Source organism: Zootoca vivipara, chromosome 9 (assembly GCF_963506605.1).
Source record: "Zootoca vivipara chromosome 9, rZooViv1.1, whole genome shotgun sequence".
Classification (NCBI taxonomy): domain Eukaryota; kingdom Metazoa; phylum Chordata; class Lepidosauria; order Squamata; family Lacertidae; genus Zootoca; species Zootoca vivipara.
In genome coordinates, this window is record NC_083284.1 from 23,702,682 (window position 1) to 23,727,457 (window position 24,776).

General features: G+C 43.6%; 1 protein-coding gene across 5 annotated transcripts in view; it reads right to left on the bottom strand.

The window, feature by feature from the left end:
- Positions 1-351: 351 nt before the first annotated feature.
- LEF1 (lymphoid enhancer binding factor 1) overlaps positions 352-24,776 on the bottom strand; it is a 105,868-nt gene continuing 81,443 nt past the window's right edge. For 4 of the 5 annotated variants that reach the window (XM_060278496.1, XM_035111583.2, XM_060278495.1 and 1 more), the window contains 4 exons: positions 19,750-19,857; positions 16,979-17,027; positions 15,888-15,928; positions 352-1,507 (listed from right to left, as the gene is read on the bottom strand). In XM_060278496.1, coding sequence (XP_060134479.1) covers positions 15,894-15,928; positions 16,979-17,027; positions 19,750-19,857 — 192 coding nt within the window. In that variant the 3' untranslated portion in view covers positions 352-1,507; positions 15,888-15,893. The remainder of the gene's footprint in view (positions 1,508-15,887; positions 15,929-16,978; positions 17,028-19,749; positions 19,858-24,776) is intronic. The other variant, XM_035111585.2, reaches the window with a different exon arrangement.

Below are 24,776 nucleotides of genomic sequence, written 5' to 3' on the forward strand. Positions count from 1 at the left end.
GCCGGTCTTCTTGCACTTGTTTTGGAGAGCATTGTATAACTATTGGAAGTGGCCTTACACTGAGTCTGGGTATATTAGTCATTTCAGCTCAGGTGTTATCTCAGGCATCCCCAAACTTCGGCCCTCCAGATGTTCCCCGACCACTGGTCCTGTTAGCTAGGGATCATGGGAATAGGGAATCTGTCCTATCCAGCCCTCTCTGCAGATGTTGCAGATTGAACCGGGGGACTTTCTGCATGCAAAGCAAATGTTCTTCCTGCTGAGTTACGGCCCCTTCCCCTGACTCATTTAAACAGCCATAAAGTATTTTGTAGTTTTATTACAAAGCTTTTATTTAAAAAAAAACAAAAAAATGCTCAGCACATTAACTCATACTGGAATGACAAAATATATATTGGTTGACGGGTATTTTTGGCAAAAGTTTTTTGTTAAACTTTTTTTTTTAAAAAAAATGGGTACATCGATGCTCATTTCAACAACTGGCATAAAATCCCACTAAACAGGCTAACAAAAACAGATACAAATACAGAACAATTGAAGTAATAATAATTCAAGTGCTGGGCTTTTTTCTTTCTTTACAAGGAAATTCAGGGTAGGTGGAGGAGGAGAGCTCGCTGTAGTCAGACCTGATGAAATATCTTGCCTTTACACATACTGAGTAAATGAAATAGATGAACATGGTTGGTGAACAGCTGATGGGTTATGTTTAGTATTAGCGAACTCCATAGTACACATATACAGCGAGGATGGTTATGATACAAAGTGTTAACAGAACAAAAAGCCACAGTCCTCCAAACATTTTGGTTCCTCTCCTGCAGGGTGGGGTGGGGGGAAGAGGATAGGAATTTCCTTTTATTAAAAAAAGGGGGGGGAGGAGTTTGGATGCTTCTTTAAAAGCTAAAAAAAATGTACACCAAGGAAATAACTGAAACATAAAAAGCATTCAAGTTTTCTTTTTTAAAAGCTAAAAATCCAAGATCGATCCTTTTGCAGCATTTAAATAAACTGGGTTGTGCCTTCCTTGACGAATTTAAAGTGTGTTCATTTCGGTGTGAAGGGCCAGGATGGGAGTTGCTGCTGCCTTTTACATCATTCTGCTGGCTGAAGCAAAACAAAAACACAGCCGAACTATATTTGCTGCTGACTCAGCATTGACAACGCATGAGAGATACAAACAGGAGTGTAAGGCGGAGCGAAGACCAAAAAGGAAAGAAGCTACTTTGCTGTCTGGGGAAGTTCTGACATGTTCTTCTTGCTCTCTTTTACTGTGTTAAGATTTGGGACTCCATGATAGCAAAGGGGCCTGGCAGTGATTGTCTTTATGGTTCAGTGTCTTTTTAAGCAGTGACATCGGGGCAAGTGTTGTCTGCATCCTAGACATACTCCTTGACGGTGGTCTGTGCAGATGAAGGACATGCCTGGATATTTTAACAAGCTTCCATTTCGAGAAGGGGCCCGGATGTCGCTGCCTTTGCTTTGCACGTTGAGAAAGCGTTTCTCTTTCCACCTGCAGGGAACAGAAAGGTGAAAAGTTTCAGGGTATATATTTAAGTATGAAGACACTTTGTTGTTTGTTAGTTTGATTATACTACTTTTTGGCATTTAGAGTAGGGGCATGGAACCTCAGGCTCCCTAGCTGACTTCCACATGTTCAGCATAAGAATAGAACACAACTGTGCACATGTTGCTTATATATGTGTGTGACTGAGCTTACAGAGTGCATGGTACTTGTGTGTGTGTGCATATAAAATACACAATTGTACAGGTAAACACATGGATACTTCCTTTCACACATGACCAGGGATGGGGGCCAACAGGTGTGATTCTGCTTTTCCTCCACATACTCTGCGAATGTAGTTTGAAGGTCGGACTAGGGTTTTATAAGCACACTAACTGAAATACATTATACTGTTTTTTCCATTGTTCACAGTGGTTACAAAACAAGGTCATTGCTAACAATAGCCAACGATTAAGACTGAGCACCCACAGGAGGACTGCAGTCAAAAGCTAGCTTGAAACAACAAGTCCAGCAGACTTTGTGTAACGACAGCAACACAATAATGTCCTAACTGCTATGGGGAAGAGAGGATGCCTTAGCTTCACAGCAGTCACAGTAAAAAGCCTACACTCTGCGCTGTTGCTGTTAGTACAGCACTTCTCGCTTACAGGGCCTCAAGCTGCTATTGTTGTTGCTTTAAAAAACTACAGCCCTAGGGAAAACCTGGAGTGCTTAGGGCTAATGTATCAAACCAGGTTTATGGATGGCTTGCAGTTTTTCATATTGGCCTCCAATAATGGGTTGATGCAGGATATTCCATTACTACAGGCATCCCCAAACTCTGCCCTCCAGATGCTTTGGGACTACAATTGCCATCATCCCTGACCATTGGTCCTGTTAAGCTAGGGATGATGGGAGTTGTAGTCCCAACACACCTGGAGGGCTGAGTTTGGGGGATGCCTGCCTTACTACTTAGGTAGGAGGCATGATGATGTTGCTACATGGTTTATCCAGCTGTTGACTAATGCTATGATTACATTTTGAGTGGTTGACTCCATTTTTTTTAAAAAAAAAATCTAGTGTTTTCAAATCTGTGTGCTTGGCCGATTAAATTTAACATGAAAACATCACAATTTTAGCACACCTTTATCAGAACTTAAGCATGGACACTCAACAAGCAGTACATACGTTTTTAATTTATTTTGCCCCATCAACATATATGGCACCTGCCTGATGATCAAGTGTGATCACATGTACATATGGAGGAATGAACCAAAAATGCTTCATGAATAGAACTGCTACAGAAACACAAAGACTGTTTGTACAGCGTTTAAAATTACAGTGTATAGTTTCCTTTTTCCTTTACTTGCTTGTATGACGTGCACCTGCTAGGACCCTGATTTTACGTTAGCATTTGTTGCAGTTAAATCTTCCTGGCGTTTTTTAAACAGCAAAGTCAAGTGCTTTCTGGGAAAGTGCTGCTTTCAGTGAAGGTGGTCTGTAACTGACTAACCTACTTCCCATTTCCTCATAAAACTATCCTCCCCAAATTAAAAACCAAAACCAAAAAAACTGCCTCAGCTTCCTGTCTCAAAAAAAAAAAAATGCTCCAGAAAACATGGGGATCAAAAGAGCCATGTGACAAGGGCTTTGGTTTTCCAGGGAGCACAAAGGAGAGAGGCAAAGCAAAACAGCAGAGGAACACTGGCAAGAGAGAGAGAAAGAGAGCGCCACCCTGCTGATTTATATTTACTTTGGGCCTTTTCATCCCAGATTTTCAAAGGTTTGCTCCAGGTTGCTCTTCCTGGGAAGGTTTTCCTCTCAGTCTTACATTAAAACATTGTGTTTCCTGTTGAGGAGCGGCCTTGAGGCGCCAGGCCAGCAGTTCACAGAGCCCGATACAAACACTGCAATTCAGAGTTATTCCCCATTACCAGCCAGGAATGCACTCCTTGCTGAAGGAAATGAAATGCCCTTCTGTTGAGATGGTTCCCGCTTTTCCTCCTCTTACCAGCAGACCTCCTTTGAAGTGAGAAGGTTAAAATAATGTACGCGGCCTTGCTCTGGCCGGCTCCTTCACGATAGCGGATCTTTCTAATCACCATTATTTTCCTTCAAACTGCCACAGTTGCACTTTTTAAAACAACCTTATACCTCTCTCCTATTTTCCTGCACCGGACCACCCCTCCCCCAAAGTGAAGCGGGTCTGCAAATACATTAGTTTAAAATTTCCTGGAAACTACCCAGAGCTCAAGATTTTCTGCCTCTGATTTTGGTGAGTGTGTCCGTACTTACACATTTGCCAAGAAATCATATAGTGAATCAATTCAGTAGCTCTGCTGAAGTCCATGAACTCAAAAGTCCTTCCCCTGCTCTAAATACCTATAGCAATAAATATTAATAAACATCCAAACTCCTGCAAGTATGAGCTACAAAGGGGAAGCGGCTTCCATTCCCTGCCAATAAGTTGATTGGAGCCTTAAAGGAACAGCTATGGTGTTGCCTTACAGATATAAAACAGGTCAAGCCAGGATTCTTTTCAAGAAACCACAGGTATGTGCTACAGAGACTGAAGACTTCCCACATCTAAGGCTTCACTGGAGGGCTGCAGCTGAAGTCTCGCCAAGCCAGGCATGCCCATGCAAAGTCCAAGCCGCAAGTGAAGTCGGCGCAATCAAAGACGGCAATTACAGCTCCCTGGCTGTGGTTAGGCTTCAAAGCAAAGCGCTGCGAGTCACATTTTAGCATATGTGAAGCCTTGAGCCCGAGCCACGACGAGATCCTCGTATTCTGGGTTATGGTGTAGTGCAGAGTACTGACTGCAGAGAAATGAAGGAAACCCGTTCCTCAGAAATAAAAGTTGGGAAGAAAACGGTCCACTGTTAAAAGATAACAGTGAAATTTTGGCAGCGAGAAAGGGTGCATAATTTGAGACCTGCGACATGCAGAGATCAGAGGCTGAAAATTAATTCTCTTCCCCCCCCCCCAAAGAGTACCCAACAAGGTCTTGCCTTTTTTGCACTGCATTTTTAAAAGGGGTGTGTGAGGGAGCAGGGACACATTTACATAGGAGTACGTTTTTTCGTTATTTCAGTTGGATTTGCTCATGAATAAATATGTTTTCAGGCTAACTTTATGGGTGAGTCAGAGCTTAAAAGAGACAGGAAAGTGAATCAAACCCAAGTTCTGCTATGACAGCAACCTCATGATTAAAACCACAGAGAAATGACAGCCCTTTTACTCCAGAGCTGCTTAGAGGGTGCTCTTCCATTCCCCCATGTGTTTTGTTCCTTTCTACAACACTTTATAGTTAAGCTCTATAGTCTACTTGGTTGCATCCTAAACAAACTTCCTATTGGCATTTCCTTAACTGGTCCAGTGATCAGTGCTCACACTTTTAAATATCTTGAGAAAAGCTACATTCCATAATCTCCCCCCACCCAATCTAAGCAACATCTGACCATTGTCTTCCAACATTTCCTCATTTGTCATGCATTCCTAAGTCATAATCATTTTTATTGCACCCCTCTGAGTTGAGTTATCCGTTCCATCCCACAGTTCTTAAACCCTGATGATCTAAACCCAAGCTCACTAATTTAATAGGGTGCAATGTCATGGAATCACTAACTCCCTTGTGTCATTCTGTCAGGGCTGCAAGTTTTATAAATTTTATAAAAGTTGGTAGATTGACCAACTAAACTTCTGGCTATTTAATCTGATATTAATCAGTTCGGGGTGCAATTTAAGGACACGTATCAAATTGAGGCTTCAGGATGGGGGAAGACTATAAATCTAAGGCAGGCAGATGCCATTTCCTGTTGATGGTAATCTAGGGCAGCCAACCAATTAAATTTGATTATTTATTAATTAAACTGTATATTAATATAACCTCTATACAGGTGCTAATCTTTTAATCTTTTCATTATAATAGTGTACCAGAATTATTATTTTAATTAGATAAATATATATTCACTAGTATCTTGAAGCCCGTTAAATTAATGGGTGCTAGAACATGCAATTCCCCCCACCCATTCCCCCCTCTCCCCCTCCCTTCTTTTCTCCACCCACATGTGGCTGCCACCGGCGCTGCTCCTCTGTCACTGCTCCGCCTCCTCCTCCTCCGCTGCTGCGGTCCATGCCTAGGCAGGGGAGGGGGGAAGGTAGGGGCGGGCAGGGCCCTCTTTCCTTCCTGCCCTCCCCCTGGGCTCGAGCCTGCTTTTGCGAAGGGTTAACGGGGAAGAATGAGCAGCATCCCTCCGCTGCCACCGGCTTCTTGCTGAATGCAGCGGAGGCACGGGATAGCAGAGGAGATGCTTCACGGAGCAGGGAAAGAGGGGCGGGCGGCGGGCGGCTGCCACCCGCCCCTCCTTCCCTGTTCCCTGTCAAACATCTCCTCCCCCCCCATGTGCTGTCCCCGCTTCTGTCTGCCTCTGACCCTGCACCGCGAGGGAAACGGTAGGCAGGGGGGGGAGAGAGAGCGTGTGTGTGACGCCCGCTTGCTGCTGGTCGTCGGGGGGGGGGAGCGTAGGAGAAAAAAAAAGGGGGGAAAGCAGCCTCCTACTCGCCTTTCCCAACCCACCCAGAGCTGAGCCCGCCACACGCTGGGTGGGGGGAGGGGTTGGGATGCGGTGATGGGGTGGGGGTGGGGAACGGCGGGGGCGGGGACACGAATGCCCCGGCGGCGGCGGGGAACGCACGCTCGCATCTCAATCCCTCACGGTCCCTTCCCCTCTTCCCCTCACGCCATTAATCGGGAGGCGAGGCGCGGAACGGCAGTTTGGAGGGGAAGCCGTTGAGCGAGAGAGAACCGCATTTCGCGCCCCCCCCCGGCTCTGTGTGCGTCCAGTCTCTGCGTCCAATCCCTGTGTCCGTGGGGCACATGCTCAGTAGCGCGGAAAACGGGACACACGGAATCTGGATGCAGAGACACAGGGACTTTATGCAGTTTAGTTAATTTAAAAGGCAAAGGATTCATCCAATCCTAAGTTATCATCAACAGGAAATGGCATTTACCTTCCCTGCCTCATCAGATTTGATACACCCAGTTGACATTTTGATCAGTGATTTGTGCATCAGGATTCTTTTACCAATAATGATCGGTAATTGGGGGAGAGGCAATACTGGCACTTGCAATGCTTTATCTTCTTATGGCAGATTTTAGAGAGAAGCAATATCTCAAGCAGTGCAACCCCATCGCCCGTGAGAAACATGGGCTTCAATCAATTTCAATAAATGATTGCAAATAAACCGGTTCAAAAATTAATTAGACTTTGAAAAAGGGGAAGGTTTCACTTTGAGGTTTTACCTTATGCAGGCACCCCCAAACTTCGGCCCTCCAGATGTTTTGGACTACAATTCCCATCTTCCCCGACCACTGATCCTGTTAGCTAGGGATCATGGGAGTTGTAGGCCAAAACATCTGGAGGGCCCCAGTTTGGGGATGCCTGACCTTATGCACGACTCCTTCAAATACATATCCATCTATCCACTTTCTGCTATATTCCTAGAGCACCCAGGGCAGCTCACATCAAAAAACTATCATATGAAAAATGTTAAACCAGCTATACTGGTTTAGTATAGCTATATGACACGACTATAATCGTCATACCATATAAGAGCAATCTAATAAGGGAAATAACACAAAATCAGCCCGCTAAGTTAAGGCCCGAACACCATTACCAAGAGGGCAGGGAGTGGATATCTTGGGGCAGGGAGTTCCACATCCTCTTGGGTGTCCTAATCAGCTGCAACTCTGATGGCAGCAGGATGTAATGGCGAGTTTCCATTGATAAGCTGAGAAAGCAAGCCCACATTGGAGGAGGCAGCCTTTTAGGTAACCTGGATTCAAGTAGTTTAGGGTTTAAAAGGTAATAGCCAATATTTTGAGTTTAGCTGAAAACAGACAAGAAGCTAGTGAATCTGGCACAACAATGGAGTCTTACGCTCTAAAGAAATGACTCTGGTCACACAACTGGCTGCACCATTTTGCACCAGCTATAGTTTCCAAACACTTCTTAAAGGCAAACTTACACAGAGTCCTACAGTCGTCTAAACTGGATGTAACCAAATCATGCACAACTGTAGCCTGGACTGCCTTATCCAGGAAAAGGTATAGTTAATACACCAGCCACAGCCATGCAAAGCACTCCTGGTCAAAGTCAGTGGCTGAAAATCCAGGAGCAAATTGGGAGCTAGAAGCATTCCGAAACTGAACAACTGATTCTTTTAAGGGTAGTGCAACATCGTCAAATCGGGTTGAACCTATGTCACTACACCATGTACTTCTCGTCTAGGTTAAGTTTAAGTTTCTTAGCCCACATCCAATCCTTCACTGACTTCAAATACCCAATCATGACCTTCGCAGACATGATGGAGAGTATTGGTGTCAGCATACTGATGGCACCATACCCCAAATTGCCAGATGAACATGGCCAGTGGCTTTGTGCATATTTTAAATGGTTTGGAGGGGCAAGGGGGAGAGAGACAGAACCTTGCAGGACACATAAGCTAAAACAAAATAATTTTTTCCCCTTCCAGTAGCACCTTAGAGACCAACTAAGTTTGTCATTGGTGTGAGTTTTCGTGTGCATGCACACTTCATACCAATGACAAACTTAGTTGGTCTCTAAGGTGCTACTGGAAGAAGGAAAAAAAATATTTTGTTTCGACTACACCAGACCAACACGGCTACCTACCTGTAACTAGAACATAAGCTAAAGTCCTCGTCAAAAGCATAATTCCACCAGCACAACCTTCTAATACAGGCACCCCCAAACTCTGGCCCTCCAGATGTTTTGGACTACAATTCCCATCTTCCCTGACCACTGGTCCTGTTAGCTAGGGATCATGGGAGTTGTAGGCCAAAACATCTGGAGGGCCGCAGTTTGGGGATGTTTGTTCTAATACCTAAAAGCTGGAAGAGGAGGAGGTCAGGACAGAGGATAAAGAAAGAGCTGTGAGTGGAGGGGGGGCTTTTCCCATCCTTTGGGCCCCTTGGAAAACTCAGCAAATCTGCTGCACCTGGCAGTGGGTGTGGAGAGTGCAGCTGAATGGGACACAGCTGTAGGCAGGCTGAGGAAGTACCACCCACCTTCGGCCTGGCCATAAAAAGCAAGTCTAGAGTGAGAGACTAGGGTGGTGCCTGTTGTTTACAGGAACTCTTCTTGTTGTGTGACTTTTGTGGGTGAGCTGGGTGTGTGTTTGGACTCTGGCTGTGAACCTGGAGGGAGAGAGGGAGGGTGTGTCAGAAGGAAAATGAATTGATGTTGATTTGTATGTGTTTGTGTGTGCGCACGTTAGGGTTGCCAGACTTAATAGAGGACAGGACTTCTGTGCCTTTAATTGCCCTGCTCTCTTTTGAGTCTGGAAACCTTAAAGAGAAACCAGCAGACCCTTTGTTTAATTTCCAAGCAAAGGGTCTGCTGGTTTCTCTTTAAGGTTTCCAGACTCAAAAGAGAGCAGGGCAATTAAAGGCACAGAAGTCCTGTCCTCTATTGAGTCTGGCAACCCTAGTGTGCGTGCGTATTAGTAACTTTGTTTTGGTGTAACATTTTTATATGTAACTCTACTTTTGTAATATTTTGTTCAAGTTGTCTGTTGTTGCTCCTTTTTTGTACACCACTTATAGATATTTCAAATATATTAAGCAGTAATCAAATCTACCCTCTAGGAAGGATTGGAGCCACACTGTGAAACACTACTCCCCCAAATTCCATCCCCACCTCTATTCACATGAAGCCATTGTAAATGGAGTTTTAGATTATGCAATTATTTTAAAAGTGTACATATTTGGCCCTAAATCTGCAAGGCAGTCATAGACTGGGCTGAGGTGAAAAGATACTGCTGAAGATCTGGAAATTTAGCTTAAATTTAATTTCCAACAGACAGTCTTTGAAGGGGCTGTGAAACATGATATTCCCATGGAAGTCAGTCTGAATGGGTCTATTTACATGGGCTCTGACCACAGTTATTTCCGGGTCTGAGATAAAAGTAATGTGATCATGATGACATTATAGGCGGCTGAACCAGAAATAGCCTAGAGTTCATCTGTCCTGTTAAACTGAGGTCTGGACAACTGGAAAGCAACTGGGTTCATACAGCTCTCATAGTAAGAGCAGGTGCAGCAAAAGCCATTTTTTATCTGAGACCCATCAATTCTTCATGCATCTGCACTGTCAGAGAGGAACATCCAGATTCAGCACTAACCATGGATACAACAATTCCTTTGTCTTTTCTGGACATTTGTGCCACTAGATGGGTTAGACAAAACCAGTGGCAACTATAAGCCATAATAGCAAAAGGGAGCCTTCATGTCCATAGTGTTGCATTTCCCAACCTGGTGTCCTTCAAATGTTTTCCATTCCAGTTCCCATTCCTAGCCAGCCTGGCCTGTGATTCAGGAATGGTGGGAGGGGAGTTGTAGTCTTAACAATTTTTGCTGGCTCCAGACTGGGGAAAGCTAACACAATAGTTTTTGCTACTGTACCAGGTACCAGACTCAGTTCAACAACAATGGAGGGTTGTTGCCTTATGCAAGGAATCAGGAACTTGTCTTCCAGATGTTTTTGGATTACAGCTCCCACAATCCCTCACTGTTAGCTATGCTGGCTGAGGTTGATGAGGGCTGGAGAGCAACAATTGGAGAGCCACAGGTTCTTCATTCACCCCTGCCTTATACCATCCTTGTGAGCCTCCCAGATGCATTCGATTGAGCACACATGACTGACTAGAGTAGCCTTTTACTTGGCCAAGTGAAGCTGTTCTGGGATGACAGCGTGATATTCTGTACACGTGTTTGCAACAGCAACACTTAACTGGGAAAGAACTAAGTCCAATTAAGTGTTTCATTCTCCCTCTCTCCCACCAGGTGTCACCCTGTTATACACAAAACAAGAAGTCTGAAGTTGTTACCTCTCTGCAGTCTTAACAGTTTAATAGTGAAGGCTGGACTGTATGTCTGGTGTGCCTTTGCTCTACCCAGTGGGAGTTTTATAGAATGCATTTGCTGCTACATCTTACTGAGTTTTCGACGTCATCATGTTATACACTAAACAGTTAGACTTGCACTCTCGTTCATGCCCAACAGTTGAGATAACAGCTGCAGAATTTTAATTTACTAGCTTTAGGTGTCATAGAATCATAGAATCATAGAGTTGGAAGAGACCACAAGGGCCATCCAGTCCAACCCCCTGCCAAGCAGGAAACACCATCAAAGCATTCTTGACATATGGCTGTCAAGCCTCTGCTTAAAGACCTCCAAAGAAGGAGACTCCACCACACTCCTTGGTAGCAAATTCCACTGCCGAACAGCTCTTACTGTCAGGAAGTTCTTCCTAATGTTTAGGTGGAATCTTCTTTCTTGAAGTTTGAATCCATTGCTCTGTGTCCGCTTCTCTGGAGCAGCAGAAAACAATCTTTCTCCCTCCTCCATATGACATCCTTTCATATATTTGAACATGGCTATCATATCACCCCTTAACCTTCTCTTCTCCAGGCTAAACATACCCAGCTCCCTAAGCCGTTCCTCATAAGGCATCGTTTCCAGGCCTTTGACCATTTTGCCCTCTTCTGGACACGTTCCAGCTTGTCAGTATCCTTCTTGAACTGTGGTGCCCAGAATTGGACACAGTACTCCAGGTGAGGTCTGACCAGAGCAGAATACAGTGGTACTATTACTTCCCTTGATCTAGACGCTATACTCCTATTGATGCAGCCCAGAATTGCATTGGCTTTTTTAGCTGCTGCATCACACTGCTGACTCATGTCAAGTCTGTGGTCTACGAAGCCTCACCAAGCCTCAATCAATCAATCTTACCACGATTGCAGATCAGCCAAAAGGTTACAGTCTAAACCTGGATTTTGTACAATTAACTGAAAATTACAAATATTTTTTACTCCCAACAGAGACGTAATCTTCCCCGCCACTTCCCCTGTCACATGATGGCTGATTTTCAAGGCTTGTTCTATAGATATACAATTATTCTGGGGTAGCCAATTTCTTAGAAGACTCAGAGCAAGATCCCCTTCTGGCTCTTCACATGTTAGCACTTTATAGAAGGTTGCCATGCAGTGAAATTTTGATGTATTGGTTTTGCACAACTATTCCCTCATTTAAATGCACCCTCAAATTTATCATAATGGGGCTGATTCCAGCTTCTTGCCACTAGAGAGTGCTTTTCAATCAAATATATTTGCCGTAGAAGGACAGCCACAATGTGTTTAAATTTCACTTTGTGTGAGAAAAAGTAATATGCAATCTGGGCCTAAATCAAAGTACAACATGGTGTTATCTTCAAAATGGTCTTGATGGGAGGCTTTGCTCAGTACTGTACTCTTAGCTGGCTGGCTGTCTTGTTCTCTCGGGCAGACTAATTTTCCCTAATTAGACAAATGGGCTTGGTCTCCTCTTTGCAACGGCTTAGGAAAAATCACAGCCGCACAGCAGGGGCAGGGAGACACTTTCAGCCAATAAAGATAGCTGTTTCTGCTAAGAGCAGCTAGCAAGTAGCGGGTCAAAGAGGAAGAGGGGTGTGTGGCCACTGGGAAAACGTAAAAGGAGAGCAAAGTGCTTGCATTTCTTTGTTAAGAGAGTATTATATGAACCTGCCTTATAGATCTTTACATAGATAAAGGTTGCTACACTATTTTGGCTTGAATTTTTTTCTGTTTGCTTTTCTTTACCAGAACAGTAATAATAGCCATTGTCACTGAGGGCACCGTACATGGGGATGAGAACATATATATAATCATTAATGAAGTTACAGGTAGGTAGCCGTGTTGGTCTGCTGTAGTCGAAACAAAATAAAAAAAATCCTTCCAGTAGCACCTTAGAGACCTTAGAGTTTGTTATTGGTATGAGCTTTCATGTGCATGCACACTTCTTCAAGTGTAGCTGAAGTGTTAATTCTGCCGTGAATTCACGTGTGGAAAGAGACAGGAAAGGGAGGAGACATCACAGACAACAGCCAATAGGTGGCCATCAAGCCACCTGCACAAGTACGAAGAGGAATAAGGATATATTCTAGCTGGTAAGGAAGAGCCGTGTTTTCTAGGTAAAGATACAGCACACCCAGTTCTGGAAAAATACAATAGCCTTCTAGAGAACTTGTCAGGACTGATTTTTTCTCCTTACGCATAGTTGAGATCCATACTTACAATGAAAGCCACTGCTGATAAGTATTAGGAAATGCAAACAGAACAAAAAAAGGGCATGATCTAAAAGGAGAATGTAAGATGAATATAATCATCCAATTTTTACTTATTGGGTTACTTAATTCTTTTTATTTCGATAAAAGCAAAACACATTTCATTGTTTAGGGAAGCTATGTGTGTTGCGGCAAGACATTAAGAGCTGCACAACTGAAGGTATGGCTAGCCAGACATGTTTAAATATTCCCACCATTTAGCACAATACTATGGGCTTTTTCATTCTCTATTATATATCGACAAGCTGTGATCATTTTGGTTGACTTTTTCTTCACCATTCCCAACTCTACAATAGGGATTTCCTCAGTCACTAAGGTGGTGTCACATGTCCACTTAGCAGCCAATCAGAGTAGGGCCTTTACTAGCACCTACCATGTTAAACAGCCTCCAGAAATTAAGGTATGCAGAAACTATTTTGTGTTTTTGGCACATGCTGGAAACCTTTCTGTTTACACCCAAGTGTCCCTGGGTGGTTTACACCAACTGACTACTTGTACTTGATTCTCTTGGATTCTGTGGGCACTGCATTTCTCTTGTTTTCACAATGCAAATGTTTTAAAATAAATGAAAATAAAATACTACCCTTTTCGGAGACAAGGTCAGCAGAAGTGTACATAGTGTTAAAAATGTGGCCACATCATAGAACTGGATAAAGAATAACCTGGCAGTTTTATTTTCATTCTCCCTCCTAATATTTATTTATATTTGTAACTAATAATTTAAAGTGACAATAGTAACTATAGGTCATAAAACAGCAAACACACACACACACACGCACCACCAGAAGCTTAATAAAACTCCAATGACTAAAGAATATCGCATTATGCAGCACCTGGACTTGGGGGGCAATTGTGAAACCACCCTGAGAAATTATTGTGTAATGGTCATGTTAGAGGCTTTCCCCAATAATAAGTCACATTCAGCCATGTGTTCTGGATACTTTTATCATCTGCATTTGTTTTGCTGGAAGCCCATTTCCTATGATGGGTACTTCTTGGTCCTGCTCTCTGCTTAGGGCGAGCTATAGCAGCAACTGTGTGTACATAGTGCCCCCCCCAAATTCTATCAACAGGATTATGAAAATTAAGCCAATTTGCATATATCTACTTTTTTGCACAAGAGATTTGGGGATTTAGAGGAGTGTGGAGTAAAAAAGAGGGACAGCACTAGGAAATGAAGGAAAGGGTAAGGAGTTGTGTTGGCAGCCCAGCGAGGTCAGGAAGACAAGCGAAAGGAACTCATAGAAGCTATCTAGGATATTTAATGCCTTTCTTCCTGAGCACTGGATGCTTTCGGCTAGAGTCTCATTTGGTTCCTAAACTCACAATGCTTCTTAGATGATCAATTTATAGCACACAAAAAATGAGCAGTGGTTCGGTCATCTGTTGCATGGAATCCTCAGAGGAGCCTGTCTATTTAAGGATATCTCATTTTCCCAAAAGCATTAGCTTGATGGGAAAATTTGATGGTCCCAGTATTCAAGACAACTGATCGAGACTACATGCCTTTAACTTGAAAGAGACATAAGACTTACTTTCATTCATTCATTCCATCACTCACTCCAACCTCATGTTTTGCAATTTCTATGCATGAAATCGGTGTGACTATGTTCTATATTATAGGGACGCAGGTGGCTCTCTGGTTTAGGGCTTGCTGATCAGAAGGTCGGTGGTTCGAATCCCCACGATGGGGTGAGCTCCCGTTGCTCAGTCCCAGCTCCTGCCAACCTAGCAGTTCGAAAGCACATCAAAGTGCAAGTAGATAAATAGGTACTGCTCCGGCGGGAAAGTTAACGGCATTTCCGTGCACTGCTCTGGTTCGCCAGAAGCAGCTTAGTCATGCTGGCCACATGACCCGGAAGCTGTCCCTTGGCCAGTAAAGCAAGATGAGCACTGCAACTCCAGAGTCGTCCATGACTGGACTTAACAGTCAGGGGTCCTTTTACCTTTACCTATGTTCTATATTACCCAAACTTTCAGTGAAAAATGTGAGATAAACTGCTGGAGGATCATTAAGTTCCAAATCGACCACAGAAAAAAGTAGAGGAAGGATCACTTGGATTAAAAAAAGAGAAAGAAACAAAACAAAACCTCCAAAACTGCTTAAGGACAGGCTACAATTTCTGTCATCATTACATTTCCTTTCATAAAATTACACTGAGCAGCAGAGAAATATAAATCATCCATTTGCAAATGAGCCAGCAGAGGGCTTTCTAGAGGTAGGCAAGGAAACAAAATTTGTGTGATGTTATCAAACCCTTAACACCTTATCCCAAATTCAATAGCATCGAAGCTAATTTATATCTAGATTTCTGCAAACACACAATGCAACACATTAGCTCATTAGCTAGTAAACTAAGCAGTAGAAAAGCCTATCATTCAGGTTTAAAATCATGGCAATGTGAAACTTAACCCTTTGCACTTTTAGCAGACATTTAGTTACATAACCATTACTGGCATTAATTTAAATATCTACCTTAACCTTCGCAGCTTTAATCCCTTGTAAGTACTGCAGTATTTACCACACCCAACATTTAACACATGCAGTTATAGGAGAAAGGAGTCAAATTAGAGATCCACTTCCTTATAGCATTCATAACTATGACATTCAAACAAAATACTGCAGTGTAGAACATTAGAATGTCAAACCAGTGCTCCCTTCTGCTGCCCAGCCTGCAATATACTTGTAACTGATTATGGTGAATTAATTTGGGTGCTTAGAAACCATTCTAACTTGCTTCTAATGAGGATTTGTGCAGTACACTGCCATCCAAAATGGTCCAACTACTTAATGCAGGGATGGGGAACCTGTGGGTCCCCAGAAGATGCCGGACTCCAACTCCCATGACCCCTACTAGCTGGGGCTGATGGGAGTCAGAGTCCAACAGCATCTGGAGGGCCATAAGCTCCCAATCCCAGACTTTGTAAAATCATTTTTGTGCCCTACAGGCAGACTTGCAGCTAGTCAGTGAGGTATGCTCAGTTTGGTTCATGCAAGTTAAATAATAAAAAGAGTTGGGGCTAAAATACACAGCCGGTATAAAAACCATCAATTGTGAGAGCATTCATTTGAGGAGAAAGCACTTTAAAAAGCCATGTGCTATATAGTTCAAGAGTCAAAGTGAGAGAGACAATTTTTTTTAAAAATAATAAATTTAGCAGAAAGGCTTTAGAAGTATTCTTACCATGCTTCAGATGTAGGCAGCTGTCATTCGTGGGGCTGCACCTGTAGAAGATTGTTGCTTTTAACAAATTTCCATTTAATAATTTATTTATTTTTGCACACCCCAAATAAAAGGTATTTTAGTAGAATATTGATTGCCGATTGATTTCCTCTGCCTTTCATGGTTCTTATACCAGCAATTTTGTTTTATTTAATATACAAAAAAGTGAAAGGACCTCACTGATGCTTTGAGCCAACCTACCAGGCAGCTGTAAAGACCGGTTCCTCCTGTCTTTTTTTTAAAAAAAATAATGACATTTGAGAACTATAGGGGAAAATATGAAACACTGCAACATCCCCATACCAAATCAGTCAACCAGTTATCTCCGCAGTGAGGGAATGTGTAGACCCGAGATCCCTGTTGCTGCCTGTCCGTCCCCGTCCCCCTGCCCCACTTCTGGAGGTCAGTAGAGTCAGCAGTAGGGACTATAATTCAACCAGTAGTGGTTCCCAGCTGCTGCTTGTTGAAGCTAGACCAGGATGCAGAGTGGAATCAAAGGAAACAGCTCTCCGCTGCTTCCTTTTTAAAAGGTTCATGCCTGTATGTGTAGGGATAGTGGTGGCAATTCTGCAGCTACTGCAAAAAAATAATAATCTTCAGCTGCCATTGCCAATAGAGCATGAGCTTGTACAAAGTAGCAGCAAAGGCTGGATGTCCTACAACTGGTGCTTCTTCTGTCTGTGCAGACCTCTGGCAAAGAGCACTTAGAAAAGCATTATGAACTGTACTTGCAGGTGTTAGCAGTGATCTCCAGACTTTCTGCCTGTACTGACCTCCAAGAAAAGGGAAGGCCACACTTCCCTTCCGAATGTCGAAACACAGTACAGAGCTGGATTCCATACATTCCCTCAAAATGAGAGCAAGTCTACAGTTTGATACCCCACTGAGTGTAGAAGGAAAAGGCAATAAAGACAGCAGTAGTGTACTATTCAATATAGAAGCGTTTGTGCAAAGAATTCTATATATAGAACCAGAAATAAGCATGAAAGGAAGTGCTGAATTTTTAAAAATAGCACACATATTTAACGTGAAGCTCTACTCATAAAGCATACCTGCAGTAGACTCTTGTAGCTTTTCTCTCTTCCTCTTCTTTTTCTTTCCCTATATCAGGCAAGAAGACCGGGGGGGGGCACTTTTTACAAAAATATAATCACCTTCCTTCAAAATACTTAACATTCGTGAAAGGGTGATACCACATCAAAAGCCATTTCTGATTATCTCCATGTTATTTTTAACTATTATATCCATTTGGGGTTTTCCAGCCATAGCAAATTCAATATCTCCATATTTATGTGATCCCCCAAGGATTATTCTTCTGACAATTTTGCCTATATTCAGGTACAAAGAATTGCAGTTCCTTGGGAGTTTCAGTGTAGTGTAAAAAGATCCTCCTCAAAACTGAGCTCTAGGCTCTGCAAAGTGGCTTAAACTTTACTTAGTTGTTTAAGTTCTTCTAGTAGAAGTCATTTAAAGAATAAAATATCCTAGATGACTATACTTCAGGGGTCAGCAAACTTTTTCAGCAGGGGGCCGGTCCACTGTCCCTCAGACCTTGTGGGGGGCCGGACTATATTTTGAAAAAAAAGAACAAATTCCTATGCCCCACAGATAACCCAGAGATGCATTTTAAATAAAAGGACACATTCTACTCTTGTAAAAACATGCTGATTTCCTGACCGTCCGCGGGCCGGATTTAGAAGGTAATTGGGCCGCATCCGGCCCCTGGGCCTTAGTTTGGGACCCCTTTGCTATACTTACAGGAAGCAGGCACACTGAAACTTTGTTCAGAAAAATGCTACTGGACCCCAATTACATATATTATAATGAGTAATAGAGTAAAACAACACTTGAAGCCGTGATTCAAGTTGCAGACCTGTATTTGTAAGCCAAAAGCTCTATATAACTGTAATAAGGAGGGGTGCCGTAACTTGAAATGCTGCAAAATGATGCATTTCTACAACAAACAGTAACATATAAATCTGTCCTCTTGCAGAAAGGGTGTTTGACGGAAAGCAAAGCATTTTCCAGCTGGAAAGAGATCGCAACTTTAAAGGTCGGACTGGCTATCACATGTTTTCAGCATAAACTCTCAATATAACCAGTCTATACTCTGCAGCACATGTGCTTAGCTCCTAGTAGCTGCATGGTTACCGCCCTCCTCTCTCCCATTTTAACGCAATTAAGATAGAACAAGCATTTCATAAGAGATTTAAGTTAAGAACAGACAAAAGGTTTTATTAAGTGAATGTAGGTTCTGGGCAAAAGAGATTCTCTGTGCTCTGAAGCTCAGTGGCTCTTTTATGGAGTTTTACTCAGGGGCAAGTCTATTTACCTATCATTAACTAGGCATACTGGATTACGGCTGTAGCAAACAAAGGATTGAGGGGTTTTTTTATGGATGTGTGACAAGTTGCATTTTCAAAGTAAGAACTACCGTGTTTCCCCCTTTTTAAGACACCGTCTTATAACTTTTTTTCCTCAAAAAAACACAGGGTGGCTTACTTTCGGTGGGATGTCTTATTTTTTTATTACTGGTACGGTTTTTACGGCTCAGGGCACTGGCTCAGGGCGCTGCTGGGCTCTCTTGAGTGCTCGGCGCTGCAGCAGCCACCGGTTCTGAGTGGCGGGGCTGCAGGAGTCCTTGGCCGGGCCAGGCGGAGGCCGCTGGCTCAGGCGCTCCGCCTGCCACTGCAGGGCGCTCCAAGCTCCTTGGCCGGGCCAGGCAAGGAAGAAGCAGTGAGCCCAGTGGTGGCGGCAAGCATGGAAGCGGCAGGGATGACTGTGGACGAGAAGGTGGAGCGCGGGAATGCAGCCAGCAAGGCGAGAGCGCGATCAGCTGTTAAGCGGAGCTCTTGGAGCGCCACTTCACAGCTGATCGCACTCCTGCAGTGCCGGCCGCATGGAGTGACTCTGTGAGTGGAGGTGCCTGTGGGGGTTGGTTTCCGCAGCGCGGAAGTATGCCTTATTTTCAGGGTATGTCTTATACTTCTCAAATGCTTAAAAACTCTGCCATGGCTTACTTTACGACTACGTATTAAAAAAGGGGAAACAGGGTAGGTCTGGGATTAGGCTTCTCTTTGAATTCTTTATTTAGGAGTGATCAAGGCGCAATAGCTAATTCCCAGGCAAATAGTTTCTAGCCTATCATGTGTATGGAATTTTTTTTAACACAGACAGATAAGTTTTAAGAGTAAATGGCAAAATGCATTGTTCAACGTTAACAGTATCATCACTGGGTTTTGGTATGAGCGGTCTAGCTTGTTAATTTTTTTCATAATTAAATATGTATAATTTTTGTAAGCAGCACTGACTAAACAGTTTTTTATAATTAATTTATAATATGTCTGCAGCTGAAGAAGACTGCTTCACATCCATTCTACCTACTATATAAAATAAAATCCACACACAAACAGCCTTAAACACAAAGCACAAACATCCAGAGAAATCCAGCAAGCCACCTTCAGAAGAGATTCATTGTCTGTGTTTTTATTAACCATGTAATAAGCCTGCGTCAAAAGAGTTCTCAGGTGGGGGACATGTGTGAATCAGTGCTCCAGATGTTTTTAAAGCAATTATCCCTTAATTGCCATTTTAATGTTATTTTGTCACATAGCATAAAGCTGAACCAGGAACACACCCATGGCCAATTCCAGTTTAGTTTGGGATATGTAGAAGCAATCTAAAAAAAGGCAAGGGAATAAATGGCACTTAATTCAAAGTGAGCACAAGGCCGACGCTGCCTCTCGTGGCCTAGCTGCTACCCTCACCTAGACTTTTAACTACTGCAAATGCTAGCTGAAGAAAGTGTGAAATATCGGCTTACGTAGTTGTCCCTTGCAGACCAGCCTGGGTAGAGCTGCATGTGTAGCTGCCTTTCTTTCCGAGCTAGTTCATAATATTTAGCTTGTTCTTCGCGGGACAATGCGTGCCACTGCAAATAAGGAGAGAAAGAAGGAAGGTTATGTTTTTGTACAAGAACATGCTAAACATAAAGGACAGCATTAGTTCTAATTTCTCTGGTTCACGGGAAAACACAGAGTGCTCAATGATAAGGTAAGAGAGGCACCATATTCTACACAGAGGATTATTTAAGCAATAAGATCCATATGAATTCTAACCCACTTTGTTGCCATACCCATAGTGAAGACTCAACCTCCATGGGAGACTATCAACCACAATGACCATGCTCTGCCTCCAAAGTCAGGGTCAGTATACCTCTCAATACTAAATGCTGAGAATCACATGGGGAGGGAGAGTGCTCTTGTGCATTTCTCCTGTCTGAGAGATTCCCATAGAGCTTCTGGCCAGTGGCAGAAGGGGATACTTGACTGGATGGCCCTTTAGCCAGCAGGGCTTGTCTAAGGTTCTTAGGAAGGGGTCGGCAAACTAAGGCCCAGGGGCTGGATGTAGCCCACCGGGCTAGTTAATCCGGCCTGTGAACCTTGTGGACCCTGCCACCCACTTGGTCAGTCTCTGTGCTAAACTGGCGCGGCGCAGAGGCCTCACTGCATGGGGACTGACATCTGCGATGCTGGTGCAGCTTCGGACTGACTGCAGGAAGCTCCTGCAGCCAATCCGAAGCCACCAACGCCTCTGGGCGACGCCCCTTCCTTCCCGCTGAGGCGGCTGCGTGGCCCGCAGACCCCCTGGCCAAGGCAGAGGACGGTGACAACACTGCCGAAGACGCGGCATGAGTGGTGGCAGCGGGTCCTTTCAGGAGATGGTGGGGTCTTTTCGGGAGGGGGAGTGCTTTCGGGAGAGGGTAGGTCCACCCCCCAAGGTCTGAGGGACAGTGGACCGGTCCCCTCCTGAAAAAGTCTGCTGACCCCTGTTTCAGAGATCGCCTGACATTGAAGAATGACCACCATGTATGCTATTCCTTTAGCTGTGGTAGTAACTGGTACTGCATCTATGGGCTATTACCGTGTTTCCCCCTTTTTAAGGCGTAGTCATAAAATAAGCCATAGCAGCATTTCTAAGCATTTGAGAAATATAAACCGTACCCCGAAAATAAGCCATAGTGATAGGTGCTGTGTGGAAGAGAGCACTGAGCTCCCCGAGTCAGCAGCAGCAACGCCGGCCGCAGCAGTGTTTGCTGAGTCCTTTCTTGCTTTTGGGACTTGGTTACTGTGCTGGCTTGGGATTGTGTGTGTGCAATTGCTGTTGCTGCTTCGTGTTTTTCAGCTGGATTCTCTGGGTTCTAAGCACTTTCCCCCGTTTGTTTGCGAAGCAGCACTCGGCTGCAGCCCCTGCCTCTCCCGGCGGCTGCATCGATCCCCAGGAGGCTGCATTTGATCGCTATCTCCTTTTCTATTTCTTTTGTCTTTGAGCACCCGGCCCCGCCCCCTCTCCCCTTCGTGGAATGAAGAACGGAGTTTTAGCAGCATTTCCTCATTATAAAAAAAAAGGTCAGGAACTTTTACTTTAACCTCAAAAATGGGATATTTCCTCTCTCTAAAAACAACTCTGACCTGAACACCAATAAAACGGGGGTAGATCACCTCCAGTTTATAAATCCGCAAGTAGATCGCAGTCACCTGGAAGTTGGGCTCTATACTTTGGCTGATTGCAAGCCTTTGCATCTTTAAAAAACAAAAACCATGCGCTTCTCAGTCTTAATTTTCCTTTAATTCATCCCCCTATGTTGTTGTTTAGTCGTTTAGTCGTGTCCGACTCTTCGTGACCCCATGGACCATAGCACGCCAGGCACTCCTGTCTTGCACTGCCTCCCGCAGTTTGGTCAAACTCATGTTCGTAGCTTCGAGAACACTGTCCAACCATCTTGTCCTCTGTCGTCCCCTTCTCCTAGTCGTCCCCTTCATCCCCCTATACCCTCCTCCAACCATTGCCTCCTTCCTTTCCTTACCCCCCCTCCCTCTCTCCCCACTTCCCTCACTCCTGTGCGATCTCATTTAGTCATATACTTGCTTTTTCTGTTGTGTTGTCTATTTTATATTTAATATTATTACCCTTTATGATGTTATTTTTTCCCTTGCGATAATTATTTATTTTTTATCTTTAACTAACTTTCCTTTCCATATTTTTCCATATATAACTCAACACTTTCCCATTCCTTATTAACTCTTTGGATAGAGTGCCCCCCCATTATTGTTGTTAATTTTACAATTCCTGGATTTTTTATGGAACCGAACAGTTCGGGTGCTTCAGAATGTGCCTTCTGTTGCTACAGGGCTATGGGGCTTCACTATTTGACCCCCCCCCAGGTTGGGATTTTTAAAGTAGTTCTGTGGGTCCCAGGGCGCAGAATCACCCCCGATCCTTTCCTTTGTCTAAACAGACCTCTTCCCCCCTGACTTTGGAAGGCTGTGCTTCAAGGGTGATACCAGGGGTTTTTTAAGACCTGCGCCTCTTAAGGATTGTTACGGTCCATAACTTCCATTGCTTTCTACAGGGTTGGGGGTTTAAAGCACTGCCACCTCCACCCCACCCTGCAGGCGCTCAGAACTGGTAGCGCCAACAACGCGCCCAGCAGCACGCAGAAGAGAGCACTGAGCGTCCTGAGCCAGTGGGTCCCAGTTGTACCAGCACTTTTTTTAAAAAAAGACACCCCCTGAAAATAAGCCACTGTGTGTTTTTTTGAGGGAAAAAAGTTATAAGACGGTGTCTTAAAAAAGGGGAAACACGGTAGCTGATAATTCCCATCTCTTTTCAACAAAATTTCAGTTTCTTTTTCATCTGCCAAAGAATGGCAGGGAAGAAGCAAGCATGGTTTCAAAACAAAGGAAGTGACACTGTGCTTTCTTCATGTAGAAATAGGGAGACTTTATTCACACTCCAAAAGACTGGACACTTTAAAAAATAAATAAAAATGAACGAAAACAAAACACCAATTTCTCATGATAGCTGAAGTACAGTGTTATCTCCCTCACCTTGATTCCTGTTAGCATATTCCTATTGCCAAGATCTGGGTTTTTATACTATACTGAGGAAGCAGCACAGATTTATTTATTGCTTCAAAAACGAAGAGTTAAACTTTTCAACAAAAAAGTTTCAATTTAAAATTGTGTCGTAACATTTACTTTAAAGGGAGATGGCTGAATTTTGGAACAAGACAAGGCTTTTTATATGGAGTTTACAATCCATGCAAAGAGTTAAATATTTATTTTGTATTTAAGGGGAATTCAACTTGGTATATTCTTTTCTCATCATGCTGCTAAAGATGTTAAACTGATACTTGGAAACAAAAGCATGAATCTTTGAAGAAAAAGAAATCTGGACAACAGGATCTGAAGTTACTATCAGAACGAAAAATGGCCTGAAAGCTAGAATAAATTTAGCTTTGGTATGTAAGAGTCTCAAAAGCCATTGCAAAGTTTTGAGACCATGAAGTGGACACCATCTGAACAGACAGACAGACAGGTAAAAGCAGTCTATCTTGCTAGCTGCTTTCTGCAAGTGAGATTAATGGTAGCAGTTGGCATGTGGGATGCAGGAGATGGGGGTTTGGAGTAAGAAGTCACCCTAGTTATAAAAAATAATAATCTTTTTAAAGTCAGCTACTCTTACTCATTGGTGTACATCCATGTCCTTGCATGGTCAGAAGCATCACTGGCTCTGATCTGAGCAACAGTGATGGGGCAATAGAATATCATGTTTTTCCATCTCTCAAAAGGGTAGCATGTATGTTCAGTCTTTAGTGGGAGCTCCGTCACACTTCCAGTCATTCATTTCCTTTGGGAGCATTTATATGTCTCGATTTCCGTGGAACAACATTTTTTATTGTTGCGGTTACTATTATAGTCTGAAAAGCGAACTTTTCAGTTTAATGTTTCAAAACCCATTCTGATTAACTGGCATTTCAGGACTGGACTTCAGCTGTTCCAGCGCTAGGCAATCTGAACAGTGCTCTGTCTCTCTCTCTACACATGCACACACCTTCTCCAAGCCACAGCAGCTTTTGCTCTCAAGAAGCAGCCAGTTCCAGCCCCCCCCCCAGCTGCCTGTCAGCTGTTTCACAGCAGGAAGTGAGGGTAGAAGCTTAAGGCTTCCAAGAGCCAAACAGCAGGGAACAGGGGAGGGAGCCAACAGGGGACAGAGCAGAAGCACAGAAGGTATGCTGCTTTCCTCCCAAGGGGCAGATAGTTTTCTAATAAAAAGGTTTGGGGTCCTCCAGAGGAAATCACAAAGGTTAGATCAACATTTCTGCATCTATGTTTTATCACCCAAATGTAGTATCTGAATAATTTGCCATGATTATGCAAGACATGGTTGTTACTCAGCATTTTAGCATCTTCTCAGTTTCCCCCCCCTCTCCTTTGGTTGTTTATTGTTTGCTGCTGATGGGCAATTACACATGTGGCCAGTTTTAATTTAATTTAATTAACCGATGAGATCGGTTAGGGTTTAGGAGCAATAGCAACTCGAGAGCTGTGGAAACATGTAGTACAGTTATCCCAGACTTGTATACAAATGTACAAACAGTGCTTAAACACTATATTAATTTATTTGGTAAGTTGGGTTTGGAAAGGTTTTGCAGCAGCAACATTTCAAAGCTTTTAAACAGAACTCTCTCTTAGTTTGTGTACTGAAGTTGCTTTGGAAACAGAAGTCTGGATAGGTTCCCACAACACCGTTCTCTCCTCCCTCCAACCCCCAGCTACAAGGTGATTTCAGTTGTGCGCCATCTGCCACTGCGTTCAAAGTTTGGCTTTTAGCAGGCCATTGCAAATACTAGAAAAGTGATATTTGATGTAACATGCCAATAGTCAAAGCCTCTTGTGTGTTGGCAGATGAACAGAGCCAGCTGACCTCAGGCTGAAGCGACTTGTGTACACAGGGAAGACTCTTCCTTCAAATGTGTCCTTCGGAAGGCAGCGTGAGCAAACAGCC